A 15,709-nucleotide genomic window follows, 5' to 3' on the forward strand; every position below is an offset into this window, starting at 1 on the left:
CCGAGCATGCAAACAGCGATCGCGAACAGGAAAAAAGCACTGCGAACAAGCAATTCCGCGTGTTCACGGAATTTCTGCATGTTCGCGGAGATTTTTTACCGTTTCGCGGAGCTTTGCGTAGCGCGACTACGAAAATTCCGCCCACCCCTACTTATGACCCGGAACAGGAAGGAAAAGGTCAGACCAATTTATTGGATGAGAATCATTTGAGGTCCAGACTTTGCATTATAAAATGTGAGAGCTGTAGAAAATCTACCTTTCCTGCATGGTCCTCCCAGATTTTCATCTGTTTCTGGACCATATTTGTGCTGGGCTTAGAAATTTGTGTACTGTTACCCCAGCTACATAGGGGTAAAGTGACCGTGTTCCCCTATTAAACATTGTTACATTGACTTATCCCTGATAGGCATATTTAAACTGCTCATACATCTCCAGTATATGATGTTCTAAATGCACCCAGGCCCAGTAAGTTACATGCCACCTGTGGACTGCAGCATCGGTTGTGCCATCTACAGAGTAGGCTTCAGGCCTACCATGTGTAATTTGATGGTAGCAGTCTAAAAACCTGTTGTAAAACATGTCAAAATAATGCTTCTGACAAGCAGGAAATACTGTTTTTAAAAGGTCACCGCTAAGTACACCTTGCTGCACACAGGGTAGGGTGCCTGATATTTTAAAGTGGAACAATGGCAAAATTTAAATTGGCATGTTGCTCCAGTGATGGCATGGCTGTAGGTGAATACTAGAAAATGTCAAAATACATATTATAAATCTTAATCTGTAAGCTTAACCAGGAAGCAATTTTGGAAGTCATTCAAAGATTATTTTTAATATTTAGTAAAAATCCAATTTAATGGTAAAGTCTGACGTTGAATAAATACTTAGGTAAAGTAACTTTTGGAAAGTTACATTTTATTTGCCTGAACCTTCAGTAGGCTAATTAGGTTTAGCTTACTGAAAGCAACTGATAGCTGGTCTGCCTATGTTTGGCCTTAATGAGGTGCAAAAATGGCTCCCAGAGCAGTAACAATGGCTTGGATGTGGGGAGGTGTTTTTTCTTCCTCTTGGAAGAAAATCAGTTAAAGTGGACCCAGCGACAAATTGTAAAACGGCCTGTCAAAAGGAAATGTAAGGTGAAATATGGAGAAAGTATCCTTTGTCCAACCCATCCAAACCAACTTAACTTTGGCTAGACACCATACCTGTGTGCAAGGGAGAGACGGTTCAATATAGCGCACAGGCAACCATGTTCTGTGATTAAATATACATTTGACGTATTAGAGGATAGATCCAATACATTTATAAAAGTGGAGAAGCAATAAAGTATGCCTCAGAAACCTATTATAAGATTGTAGCATGCTGTGCTGCGTTGTATAATACTGCAACAAGAAGGCTTCCCATTGTAACCAATAGATGAAGAAAGTGATGTTGACGCTCTACCATCCACTCACCAACATAACCCAATCCAGATACAAAAAGAGTAATGGAAGGAAGAAGACTAAGCATGTAAATAACCTACAACCATTTCGGATGGAACTAATATTTATTTGTATGTTAAAACTTTAAAAATATATTAATTATAATGCAATAGTTACTAGAAATCTGTTTTTCTATTCATTCACAGTTAATATGAATTGAAAAGAAGATGAAATATGATCCAAAATATTATCATAACTTTCATTTGCCAACATCTTTTATAAATGGATATTATAATTTCAAATGCTATTGAAGAAACATAAACACAAAAATTATTCACAGCCCCCTTTCCTCGTTTTAAAGACAATAGCTCTTTCTGTAGAACTTACAGTTGCTGTGCCCTTTATCTCTACAACTTTTCTAGCACTGTGCCTTAAACTACTTTACCCTTGGCTGGATGCCTCTTCACAATCATCAACATGACCTCCCTCTGCCCTAGAAACATGTACGGTTTGCATTTTCTCAAGCACATTTTTTAATTTTTCAGGATTCCCAAAACTATCACCACTAAAATGGCCCATCCTGATTTGTAAATTACCCATTCTCTGAGAGAGAACACTAGTAGAACCAGCAAGACACCTTTCAAAGCCATGCAGTTTTGTGGCGAGATGTCCATGCCTGCGCTGTTGATTTAAGCTCTCCTCATTGATAACACCAGAGAGTGGTAACAGCCTTGGTCAATTAACCAGTTTCATTACACATTGCCTAATGTGTTTATTAAATATTATTAAAACAAATGTGATCGCTATCTCAAACTCACAAACATTTTTCACAAAACACTTAGCTTGAAGTTGCTGTTTTTGTAGCAACAACTTAGACTTGTGGGAACTGGCAAGCTGATGTTTATTATCAATGAATTCAGGAGATCTAGGTCTTGCACTTGGTCTAAGCCTGCTATAGTGTATTAAACATACCACGTATGGTCAAAGCTGCATTACTTTGATAAGTCGGAGTAGTAGTGGCTGTATCTATAGGAATAGTGTTTCTACTTTCAACCCTAGAGGCAGAACTAGATTCTTGATAAGTGGTTGGTGGTATAAGCCTGTTTGAAGAAGTTTCTCCTATTTCTAAAGCACCCACACCTGACTTCTTTTATTAGATTTCACCATATCCAAGTCCTGATGAAAACCCCTGAATGCTGATGGGGTTGGAAGCGCGTTGACAACAGCGTCTGGGAAAAGCTAATCTTGATAACTTAGGGAGAAGGTTCAACTAATTTCCCTCCCCAGTTACCCTTAACTTGATTCATAGGATCCCCAGAGCTGTGCACACAGGCAGGAGAATGTATAGTGGTTTGCAAGTTTCGACTTGCTACTCCGCCTCATTGCTACCTTTGATTTATGGACTGGTGCTTTCATTATTTTTTTATGTGTTTATGTAATTGCACATAAATCACTGTTGTATTATACACATTTGTAATGCTTGTTCATATCTGCTATTTGTTTATGTGACTCACATGTCGAAAACTGTCACTATTTTGTGTTGCCCTTAATGTTTGATTTGATTTGAATATTAATGAATCTATGGAATAATTTAAAAAACTGTGAAATAAATCACACAAGCCTATGAATTGATTCCATTGGCTTGGTTTTTGAATAAGCTCTAAACAGTAGCTACTGGATACTTTTGAGTATGTTACATAAGCTGGCACAAAGGCAAAGGAGCTGCCAAGAAGTGCACTAACTGTGTACCAGAAAGAGGTGTCACACCGTTTTGCGAGTTCCATTATATCCAATGAAACATAATGGAACACATAACATGGCGGAGGGGATATCGGTCATGTATGTGATGGAGTGACCCGTCCGCCAAACTCGTAATCAGGCCCAAAGTGTGCCCCCACAGGGTGACCTTGAAGGGGGGTCCTGTGGGCCCCTAGGTATCTGCATGCAGGTTGATGCACTCACTGACAGCACCCGCTTGCAGAGGGACTTCTGCCCCCACTTTAAATGGCAGGCTGGGTTGCTACTTACACTGCGAAGTGTGGCCTAACTTTTCACTAATGTGGCCTAACTTTTCACTGATCTGCTGCCTCCACGGCAGGTACGCCTTCATGGTGCGTTTGCAAGGCTTTAAATGTAATGTTGGGCCCTCTGCTGGTATCAAATCTTAACAAGTTGTTTTGATGGATAAATGATTAGACTTGTAATAATTCTGTATCAGTTACATTTTTGTTGTAGGGAAAGAGCACAATGACACATTGTAGCCCTGGAGAGATGCTACTGAAATTTCAGGGTGTGTTCAAACGCTGCACAGTGCTCTGGTCAAATGGATCAGTAACTTCTGCCTTATTTCACTAACATGCTAAATTTTAGTATTCAAGATGTAAAAGCCAAATCTTCATGGTCACAACATGGTGTGGAATGGGAGCGCCTCTAAAGCTGGTTGAAGTGTAGAAGGAATCTTCTTCTGGCTTCCATATTTTCTCCCATGGGGGAAAACAGCACAAAGTTGTGATCGCACACATGGAAAGGCATGTTCACAAGTCTACTCAGACTAGGAAACATTGTGAATTTAAAGAAAATTGCATGTCTGCACCCATGCAAGGTTGGAAACCTTGAAGTGCCGATTTCAAAATTGTTTTAAAAATCGGGCATAAAGTTGGCAGTTCCATACATGCCCACTTCCTTTTCGCCATAGCACTGATATATTTGCGAATGAAAAAATAGGATTCACAGGAGCACTAATGGGAAAACCGTGACAGTCAGAGCTTACTAGGCGCACTCCGGAAAACATTTCTGAATTCAAAAAAAAATATACTCCAAACAACATACTCCAAAAGTAGGAGTAAACCTACAAAAGAAGATTTGCGATGTATATACTTTGGCTGCCTCGTGAGACAGCCGATCCGATTCCCCATGCTGCTCCCATGATTAGTCTGATCTCAAACGTGAATCACACCTGAATAACCAGAACTTATTCGTGAAGCATTCTTACTCAGGCATGCTTAATCTCTTTGTGAATCCAAAAAAACTTTCTTTTAGGGAGTAACCAAATCTTATTCCAGGAAGTTAATGAGTAAGACACATCTTAGGCTAGAGTGCGGCACTACTTCTCCAAAAATATGCTTTATAAATCAGTCCTGATGATTCATCTCACACAAGACGCTTTGTGACTGGGACCCACAATCAGCAGCGGCTCCTACGTTAAGGCGAAGGAGCGTCACCCCACCGCTCTCTGAGCAGTGCAACAAGGAAAAATAAAATGGCAATAACACAATGTTATCATTTTATTTTTCAGTACTGAGCCAGGGCGGGATGGGTTGTGCTATATCGGCGTACAGCAGCAGCCAGCAGGGAGGAGGAGTGGTGGGCACTATAAGTGCGCAGGACGGCCGAACCTTCATGCGCACTTAGCATTTCTCCAACCAGCTGTGTTGCACAGCCAGGTGGAAAACAGTCCCGGGCACTGGCTGAGCAGCAAACCAAGCCGCTCAGACCAATCAAGCAGCTGCTGTCATGCTGGTAATACCATTACCAGAATGATAGCAGCGCTATGATTGGCTTGGGGGAGTCTAGGAGCCTGTGTGCTGCCGAGAGTCAGGAACAGAAGAGAACAGAGGAGAGGCGGCAGCCGTAGATAGGTAAGTGATTTTTTCTTTTTTCTTTTCAACCCCCTTCCCTCCCACCGCTGCCTCACCACTTCTGGTCCCTAGCAGCCGCCACTGCCCACAATTTAATGATCTGAGAAGCGCAGCACTGACCGCTTCGACCACTATCACCCAGCCCTTGAGAGTGCCTCCAATAGAAAGGGCCCAAGTCTGCTGTGACAATCCTACCGTCCACCTTATGTTTCTTGAAAATGAAAAATAAATGAAAAAATTAGGAGAGGAAAGAAATATGATGGAAAAGGTATTCAATATATTTTATTCAGCAGTCTAGGGATGTTTGCACCATCTGGATTTTTAACACACACCTATTCCAAACTCTCTTGGAATTTATTTCCACTCTTGAATAAACATGAACCTTTTTCCTTATTTTTCAATGAATTGGAAGCAGATACTTGTGATTATTTTACAGGACATCCTCCCATTACTTACTAAGTCATTCCCCTCCTGCGTTATTCTTCGATGAGTGGGTGGATTTCCAAGAAATTCTCTTTAAGTCATTGCACATGAACAGGCTGTTATGTAGCTGCCATAAATATTTCCGACCCAAGACCAAACATTTCCCTTCTGCTAGCAAAGTCCATGAACGCTTTCCACTTGTGGTATTAAAAGCAAAACGTATCTGGTACTAACCATTGTGGAAATACCCACTCACCATACACTGAGCACAGACGTCCCTTGCAGATGAAGGATGCTGCAGTGAGGAAGCGAAATTGATGGGAAACAACACTCCCACCTCCGTTTAACCCAGAGGTCTTCAAACTTTTGGATGCCGAGACCCCCCTGTCAACATTTTGAGGCGTAAGGACCCCCTCGTGACAAAAATGTCTAAACCTGTTGACTAAATTGCGTGGGATGAAAATGTAAATAAGGTTATGTGATGCCGCGTATTTTGGGTTAGCATTGCTTCATTATTTTGATATTTGTTACACATAGTAACGCTGAGGAAAGATTGTACCCAATCAGTACCCATTTATAACCAAAATACAGCAATTATCATCAGAAAGATTTCAAGTCAACTTTTGTGAATGGCCTTCCACTCTGCAGCAATACGTGCTGCCACATTAGAAGCTCACCTGGCCCTGACCGTAAAAGCAGGGGTCCCTTAAAACCCTGGCGGTTTTGTGTAGAGTTAAGCCTTTTACCCATGCAGTTTTCCTCTCACCCCCTCCCTTCCATCCCTCTCTCCTCTCCTAACCCCGGATCCCTCTCTCACTTTGCAGGTCATTTTCTTTCACCCCATTTTACAACTTCTGAACTCTCCCCATTCAACCTCTCACTTCACCTTTAATCACCTCTTGCCATTCTGTCCTTTCACTGCCCTCATCTCTAACAGTCTCTCACATTTATCTCATGGCCCCTCTGGCCCTGTCACCTCCCGTGCCCCTCAGCACTTCTCATTCACCTCGTCTCTTCATTCAAATTTTTGTCTATTTGTATCTTACACCTCTCCAGTCCCCCCATTCCTCTTTCACATCTCCCCTTTGTTCTAACAGAAGCCCTCACCTTTGGATCACACTCACTTCTTGCGTGTCCACACTTCTCTTCGGCAATTCACATTTCTCCTCATCCCTGACCTCTTCAATCAAATTCTCTCACTCCCTTGCTGTCCTCTCTCATTTTGGGTGCGGATGCAAGTTCAGAATGGGATGAATGAATGTATGATTACTGATGGGCTTGTTTGAGTGAGTTGCATATTGAGTAGTGAGGGGGACAGGTGAGTGAAGTGTCACATGAGTGCAGGATGAGTAGTGTACTCGTGTGACTGCAGGTTGAGGTATAGTGTGAGCAGGACAAGTGCATTTTGAGAGCAGAGTGATCACTGTGAGTGCAGGGTGAGCGGGTGAATGGTGCAAGTGCATGGTGATCAGTGTGAGTGCATTGTGATCGCTGTGAGTGCAAGGTGAGCGGGTGAATGGTGCAAGTGCATGGTGATCAGTGTGAGTGCATTGTGATCACTGTGAGTGCAAGGTGAGCGGGTGAATGGTGCAAGTGCATGGTGATCAGTGTGAGTGCATTGTGATCGCTGTGAGTGCAAGGTGAGCGGGTGAATGGTGCAAGTGCATGGTGATCAGTGTGAGTGCATTGTGATCACTGTGAGTGCAGGGTGAGCATGACAATGAAGGGCGAGAATGAGGAATGAGTTGTCTGAATGCAGGGTGCATTCCCAGACCCATGAAGTAACTCAGCATGTTATTGACGGGGCGTAGACTTTAAGATCTAAGTTAAACTATTGCGGCATTAATCGGGGATCGAGGGTGAAGGAAATAAATAATGTGCTGATCCTGCAACAAACTTCCAGTCCTATGGTTAGGGTTGCCAGCAGATTATTTTGGTGGCCCAGTCGGTACAAAAAAAAACAATCACCTAAAGCGGTATTTTCAGCGCTTATCTGTGCATACTTCCCAGGGCCGGCTTTAGTGCTGGTGGTGCCCTGTGCGACCATGTTTGTTGGTGCCCCCCACAATGACCACCCCCACCACGGATTCTCTCACTAGCACCCTTTAACAGTGACCAAGTCTCCATAACCCCACACTCTCAGATGCATTGAATTAGTTATATAGTGCCACTCATACCAGTGTAGGGTGTCCGAGCACTTTGCATCACACACACATTACTCAGAGACAATCATAAGTGTGTAAATCAGTGTATAGGAAATGTTACATAAGCCAAAGGACTAAAAGTATAGGAGTCACATGTCATCCATACTGGTAGGCAGTATAGTTCAAGAGTGCTTGGTGTGGAGAAGCACAAACTCAGAGTCGAAAAAGAAACAGCATAGTTGGGAGTTTCCTTTAATAATAAGAATTGATTTCTAGCCAAATTAACCCTTTTTGCAACATTAATCAATGGTCTAATAATGTATTCTTTGTAGTGTGCATGCTGTTCTAGGATGAAAGTTAATAGCTCACTATTCTCTATTAGGGCTTTAAGTTATAAATTGCAAGTAACAAAAGGATGTCTCTTTTGAAAGCAGTAACCTGCTGATCTCTTCACATCATACGCACTCTGTAACCTACTTGGTACACGTTCTTTGCAGCAGGCATATTAACCCTCTGCACTAACATCACCCAAGTCAAAACCTCAACTATACAACATTCTGATCTCTCTCCAGGAAGATAATTAATCACACAAGTTATCTTGACAGTTATGTGAGGCCTGGCAATTGCCGGGGAAAGAAACGCTGCAGCAGGTGCTTCAAAAGCACAATAAACTTTCGCCCCCAGGAAGCCAACTTTGTATTCCTTTCCATGAAATGCATTCTCACACTACGGCAGTGAATGTAAAATCCAAATGTAAGCAATAGGCACAGTGGGGACCCAGGGGGTACTGGAACCAGCAAAAAAACCTAAGCCTCTGTAACCAGTTTACAAAGGCATGTTAAATGGTCTTTAAAGACCTGTGAAAAAACACGGGGGTGCCAGAGATAGGAATCCAGACACTGCCCAGCTGAGCCCCCAGCAGCTCAAGTTTCACTGCAGCAGCCCGGGCTGAGACACAGGACGGGGGAAGGGGGGGGGGGGCTGAAGCCCTTGGGCCTGGGCAGAAGTGTGACTGGGAAGGCGCGACCCCCTTTGCACAACTCCACGGCCCCCCTGGGGGTCGCGCCCCACAGTTTGAAGACCCCTGGTTTAACCCCTTAAATTAAAAATGGCTGCCAGCAATGACATTACCGTCCTATTCACAGTCAGGCCCTTTGAATTCACAAGATGATAAACATGTTTTATACACCAAGAAATCAAGGCTATTCACCTTTTTTCCCATCTCTCCGTCTTTTCCTTGTAATCCTGGCTCTCCCGTCAATCCCTGCGAGCCGGGATCACCCTGAAGTAAGCAAAGTTTTAAGAAGAAAGTTATATACGTTTATTTAACACTACATTAACACTATCTTTATTTCCTACATTCAAATTTTGGAACATATATTATGGCATACTAGATTATGTTATAGGTTATCAAACTAAAACAGTGCACAGTAGGCAAAAAAACTGATAAATGTTCAAAGCAACCTTCGTTTGGCAGATCAGATCGCAACACATGGCTTGTGTATAAATTCATCCAGCTCTTTAGTTTTCATTGCTTTTCTTGATATAAATATAGTTACAGTCACATATTTGAAACTAAGTTATTCACTTCTCTGAAGTAAAAGGAGCGAGCATCGAGTTTAATTATTCAGTGCTCGTACATCAGAGCAGTGAATAACCAGGGGCCAGATGTACAAAGGTTTTTTCGTGTGCAAATGGCCCGATTTGCAATTCAGTACCCAGTTATCGAATCACAAATTGGGTTTGCAATTTGATATTAGGAAGAGGCGTGTTTAGGGTGTCCTTTCCTAATACTGAATCACAGTGGTTTGTGTGAATGTTTTAAGACCGAAATGCGGTCGCAAAACATTCACATTTTACCACCTACTTCAAGTAGGTGGTGGCCCACTCACAAATGGGAAGGCCCCTTTCCCACAAAACATGTAAAAACATGTTTTAAGAGCAGGTAGTGGTCCCACAGGTACATGGGTGTGTGGATTGCCAAATAGTGAATATCAAAAATGTGATGTTTAGTAATCAGAAACACTTTCCTACGTACATCTGACCCCAGATTCTGATCCGGTGCCATGGCCACCAATGACCCTCCACCTCCCCTGGATCTCCTGTGACCCAAGAGAGGCAATGGAATGATAGATGATTATCCTGTGTCTTCTCCTCCATCCCCAGCCTCTCACTAGATATTTGGCTACAGTCCTGACTAGGAGGTGTGAGGAGACTTCACACAACTTAATTCTGTAGTCTGATATCTAGAACAGTTAAAGACTTTTGGAGTACTGGGGAAGACGTTACAGACCTTTTGCTAAAACATAGGACATAGAAATGTTGCATCTCACTGGCGTGAGTTCTCCACGATGGGTCTCTCCCGCATTATGGCGTTACTCTATGGTATTACCATACCAAATACGATACCAGAGGTGACTACCCCGGATTTTTAATGGAGGGCGGGCAGTGGAAGAATCACACTCAAACCTTGTTAAAGCAGGGCACATGGTTGGTGGAGGTGGCAACACTTGAGGAATTTGCTCGATGGAACACCATAGATATAACATTTCTAGGCGATGTCTGGGCAGGCTCACATATGGTCTCCTTCCAAGATCTCCAGCAAACCCATTCACTCTCCAATACACAATTTCATACATTTCTGCAGCTGTGCCATGCACTGTGAACCCACGTCCCCTGATCCTTAATAGCCCTCGGTCATTTGAAGCCCTCAAGACCCTTTGGGAGGCATGGATAGGGCCCTTAGAAGATGCTGTCTGGTGCGATGCGCTGATGGTCCCTAGAGTAATGGCAATTTCATCCAAGCTTCGTTTGGTGCAAACCTATTACCTACACTGCGCCTACCTTACTCCAGTCAGGCTGTTTCAGGATGGCCTGGTGACCAAACCCAGTTGTTGTCATATGCCTGCGGACTTCTTTCACATGGTGTGGTCCTGTCCTTCCATAACATGTTACTGGGAGGTGGTGGTGTCTGAATTATCGGACGTCTTGTACCTGACGTTGGAACTCTCCCCTTTGCTGATTCTCTTAGGAGTGGATTATGGGGTGGGATACTCTAGGGCAGACAGGGCTTTCTTGGGAACTTCTCTTGTAGTGGCTAAGTGAGATATTGCTGCACATTGGAAGGCTCTCAGGTCACCATCGCTGACATTGTGAAGGTGTGGACAGGACTAGTACACGCAAAAAGAAAATAATGTGTATGAGGCCAGTGGATGCCTGGGTAAACATGCAAAAGTTTGGAGTAAATGGCTTGGGGCTTTGGGAGTGGACGCTGGAGTCGAATGAAAATACAACTTGTATGTCTCTTTCTTTCTATGTGCGCAGGTTTGAACAAGCTGCTGGGCTTGCTGCAAATTGTATTTGTTACTGGCTGTTCTGTTTTAATGGATGGGACATGTGACTTGTTATTCCCTTACAATAAAACAATAGCATTTGTTTATAAAGAAAAAGGCAATGTTGCAGGCAAGGTGAGAAGGCTACCAAATCTGATGGAACTTCAGTCATTAAATTTTTCAGGTTTGTCTTCTCCTATCTTTTGACCATGAAGCTTGAAGCTAGAACCCTAGATTTTATTTTTCCTCTTGGTAGACAGCAGGGTGCTTGTCTGTGATGTACATATGCCTCACACTGTAAGGACTGGGATGAGGCAGATGGAATTGAAGTAATCAGTATTACCAGGACGAACACCTTTAGCAGAGAAAGAGTTAAGCAGAAGGCAGTGAATGCAGAATTAATTTATGAGCAACTAACCATTTGCATTGCTATGGGAACATGTCAGAATGTAATGTTAAAGAATGAAAATCGAAGAATCTGACCTTCCATTTGTTGTCAGCACTCATCTGCTGCTTGTCAGTATTTTTCAGTACAGCATTATACTCTTTATTGGGATCCTTTGAACAATGCAGATTATCTGCCAAGCTTCTGGTTAACCACATTACATGGCTCCATGTGTGTACAAGTCGCGCGGCCAGTACCCATGCTCATCTCTGCTGGGCTGCATATGAAGAGTATGTGGCTCAGCAATGACCCTGTGGCACTGTGGTTCTTGGCTCATCCTGCTAAATGGAATATGCACAGGACTCTCTGCCATGACATATTGTGCATATGGATGCAATCCTAGTGAACAAGCTTTAACCCCCCTCATTTTAGTCAAATCATCTGAGAGTTACATAAAAGGGGTGTGATTCACAAAGTAACATCTGCACCTCTGGCTAACACCGACATTTGGGCGCAAATGACAATATTTTGAATCGGAAAGAATACCAGCCGTACTCTTAAGAGGTTCCCTCTTCTAGGAGTATCACAGGAGTAAGTATTCACCCATGAATAATTGTAGATAGACGTCAACTGCATATATCTAAAAGCACTTGCTTATATTTCTTTTTCTCCACAGAGAAAATACTCTTGCCCATTAAGCAGCCAATTAAGGGGAGAGGATATGGCTTTAGGGCTAGAGCGGTCGACCTTGACGCAGGGGAACCGAGTTTGAGTCTCGGCAGGGACGAACCACATCCTGTGATTCTGGGCAAATTACTTAATCTAACCTAACAAAAATGAACGTGTCCGTATGTAACAGCAACTGTTGCTCATGTAAAGCGCTCTGATACCGTCGGGTCAAGTTCGTTTTTACAAAACTGCGGGGAAATAAAGCAGCCCTTTCCATTTGTACAGATTATTTCAAGTTCCTCCTGTCCCTGGGAAGTACTATGGGAAAATCCAAACAGGAGTGTGGACCAATGCTGAGCAACGTTGACGCAAAGCAACAATTTGCCATTAAAGGCCATGAGAGCAGAATGGCGCTCCCCCTTCAGCATGGTCAGGACTCAGTCTATCTACTACTATTACAACAGGCACATAATATATTAAATAAATCCTACATTTCAACCTAAAAATTAAATAAAGTTTCACTGCACACAATGAAGACATATCTCATTGCATGATCGTCAGGAGTAAAGGTCTTAAACAGAACTTGACACACGTGCAAATATGAATACAGTTCATAACATAAAATTGTTAATTGGAATCACAAAGACAGTGTTTTAAAGACTTACTTTAGGGCCTGGTGCTCCAACTACGGAAGGCCCAGGGGGTCCTGGAGGTCCGGCTTCACCTTCTTCCCCCTAGGCAAGAAATTATTTAATATACGGTTACTGTTTGCATTGTTTCTGCAGCTCAATTCAATACAGCAATTTGGCTGGATGGCTGTCCTAGCAAGACGCTACCGCTTCACTATATTTCAGCCTTTCGGTCTTCATTGCCTTTGCATTTCCCTCAAATACTATTTGTACTTACGAAGTCCTGATCATGAATTTGGTGATCCGGGGACTGCCAAACCCATGGCGGCGCAGCAGTAGAAGTCCGACCGCCATATTACAACTTTGGCGGCCACACTGCCATGGGACCGCTGCAACCACTGGGGATCCACAATCCCTTGGCGATAGCGCAGAGGTCTGGGGCAGAAATATGCTGGTGGTGCCGCAGTATTTTACGACTTTCCAGACCTCCACACTTTTCATGGCGGTGAGCCTGTCATGAGTAGTGTGACGGTCAGGAACGTAAGGGGGTGCTACAAAGCTCCCTGGTGTCCCTGTGCATGGGGGTGCAGGCTGATGGGCACATGTTGTGCCACCCTCTGTGCATGCACCCCTGTTCCTGCACACCATGGACTGCCCAGTCCATCCGTGCAGAAACAGGCTTTGCTGCTCCCTCTACGCTGCAGTTCTAAGGCTCACATATGGGCCTTCGACCTGCATCCCTGCTGGGCCGCCAAAGCACCGCCCGATAGACCACGAGGAAACTAGTAGTCTGGTGGGCAGGCAGCAGTCGACTTTGGCAGTGTGGGAGCGGAGCAGGGCGGTGGCGTGGCAGCCCATTAACACACCACCAATGTCCTAATTAGGCCCTAAGACTTATGAGCATTTCAATACAGTTCAATTTCCTTTTAGGGGTTAGTTTAGGAGGACTCTATGAATGTGTTATCATTGAAGCAAAGCAAATATGTCCCCATTGTCCTTTGAAAATGGGAATGAAGGACATTGACAAGGAGTCGAAACATGTTGCTTCTTGTTTGAGCTAGGATTGTGAACAATGGCTATATTTACCAATATGATGAACTACCACCTTTCTATTCCATTGCAGGTCCAACAAAAAAACTCACTTGACTTTATTAGGTCTTGTTTTCAGTCTCTCTGAGATAATATAGCCTTATAGCCCGCCATTGCGGGCTATACCGGCTACTAAAGGCCCGCTCCAGCGTTAAAGGCCCGAGCCGAAGTCGAGGGCCTTTAACAAGGGAGTGGGACTTTACTAGCCAGTTTAGCCCAGCTACGAAGGGCTATGAGGCTATTTAGAACATTATGCCACTAGAGGGCAGAATGTTCTAACAAATAAAACGAAGGCCTCTCGGAGTTCGTGGGGGTTTAAATCGCCACAGGCTCCGAGAGGCCTTTGTGAAAACATTGGAATGTTGCTTTGCAGGTCTTTACTGACCCGTAGAAGCACGGAACACTCCATTTTCTACAATGGAGTGCTCCACATTCCAATGTTCTAATAGTTAATACATCCCTGTTTAGTACAAAAAATTGGAATTTGATGGAGAATGAGAACACTAAGAAGGTACGGCATTTTGGATGCCCCAGTGTTAAGCAGGTAGAAAGTTAACATAACACTGTTTCAAATGCATTCAATATGCATAGGCATTGTATATGTCAACAACAAAATATGATTCTGAAAAAAAGCTTTACAAAACATTAACATAACCTTTCACTGTAGACATAAAATAACTAGATAGTTATACATCATTTGTGGAACTCCAGTAATTCAAGGCCTTATGGGTGAAACTTATGTGTGTCCTGCCACTCAAACAAGTAAATATATTAAGTACGGGGAACTGGGATAAACATATTTATTATTATAAAGAGGAAGAAGATAGCTCCCATTTCCTTTTCATTTAACTAATTTGCCATTGTGAAATAGGCATTAGATTAATTAGAATGGATTCTGAGTTCTAAGTAGATGGATAAAATATTAATGTCAGAGAGACAGGTGGTTTGTATTAAATGATGAACTTGCCTGCTTCCCATTGTTACTCCCCTTTATTGGTCAGAATTCATATGATGCCATAGACTAAACAACTCATAAACAATTGAGAGCTTAAATATCAGGGCTGAGTGTTATACCTTAAATATTTAATCAGAACAGAAAATTTATAAATAAGAGGAATTATAATATCATATAGAAATGTAAATATGTAAGAATTTTAAATGGGTTTTTAGTCTATTAAGTTACATTAACTGATTTATTATTTGACTAACCTTAAACAAGTAATTTACATTTGTAAAACATATCAGGCAGACTGGTAGAGAATGAAGTTGCAAAAGTTATTGAAAGGGTTGAAAAAGGTACACTAAGGGCCTGATTAGTAAAATGGCATTATTGGAGTATGTAAAGTAGTACTTCATCAGTACTACTTTACGCGCTACAAAATGCAATTCACAGACCTTCAGCAGGAGATCTCCACCTCTTCCTCTTGTATCTTTTCTGTACAGAGGTCTCCACCACATTGACAGAGATCTCTGCACTTGTACATATATGATTTGGTAGTGAATGTGGAAAAGAAAAGGACGAATGGTGGAAAAGTGAGAAATAATTATAAAAAAAATGGGTGGAGTTTATGGAAATTGCATATATGTTTATGTGTGTGTGTTAAAAATGTATGTATAATTCATTCTAAATTGGGTTACTTTTTTATATGTAAGTCAGTGTAGGTGATTTTCAAGTATTTGTAACAAAATTCAAGTTTCCAAAATTAATGATTATTTTTAATTAATTTAAAATTGAATAGAAAATACATTTTAGGTGTAAGTATGTTGCAGATTTTTATAGACCCAGGTTTGTATTATTTGTTACAAATATTTTACAACTAATTAATTTTATTGATTTTTTTTAAACAATAAACTATATTAAATGTCCCTACATTTTCGGCCACGGTGGCAGAGATCGCCAAAAAGAGTTGGAAAGTTACTAATAGTCACTGTAGACACATAAATTCTGTCACATGAGTCTATACTCCTGTTTTTGAGGGAGT

The 15,709-nt window shown here is 42.3% G+C and overlaps 1 protein-coding gene across 1 annotated transcript in view; it reads right to left on the bottom strand.

Moving 5' to 3' along the window:
• Nucleotides 1-15,709, bottom strand: part of COL28A1 (collagen type XXVIII alpha 1 chain) — a 688,108-nt gene that overhangs the window by 352,363 nt on the left and 320,036 nt on the right. The window contains exons 18-19 of the mRNA XM_085630877.1: nucleotides 12,675-12,743; nucleotides 8,834-8,905 (exon numbers count right to left, since the gene is read on the bottom strand). Coding sequence (XP_085487003.1) covers nucleotides 8,834-8,905; nucleotides 12,675-12,743 — 141 coding nt within the window. The remainder of the gene's footprint in view (nucleotides 1-8,833; nucleotides 8,906-12,674; nucleotides 12,744-15,709) is intronic.

Source organism: Triturus cristatus, chromosome 10, assembly GCF_964204655.1.
Source record: "Triturus cristatus chromosome 10, aTriCri1.1, whole genome shotgun sequence".
Taxonomy (NCBI): domain Eukaryota; kingdom Metazoa; phylum Chordata; class Amphibia; order Caudata; family Salamandridae; genus Triturus; species Triturus cristatus.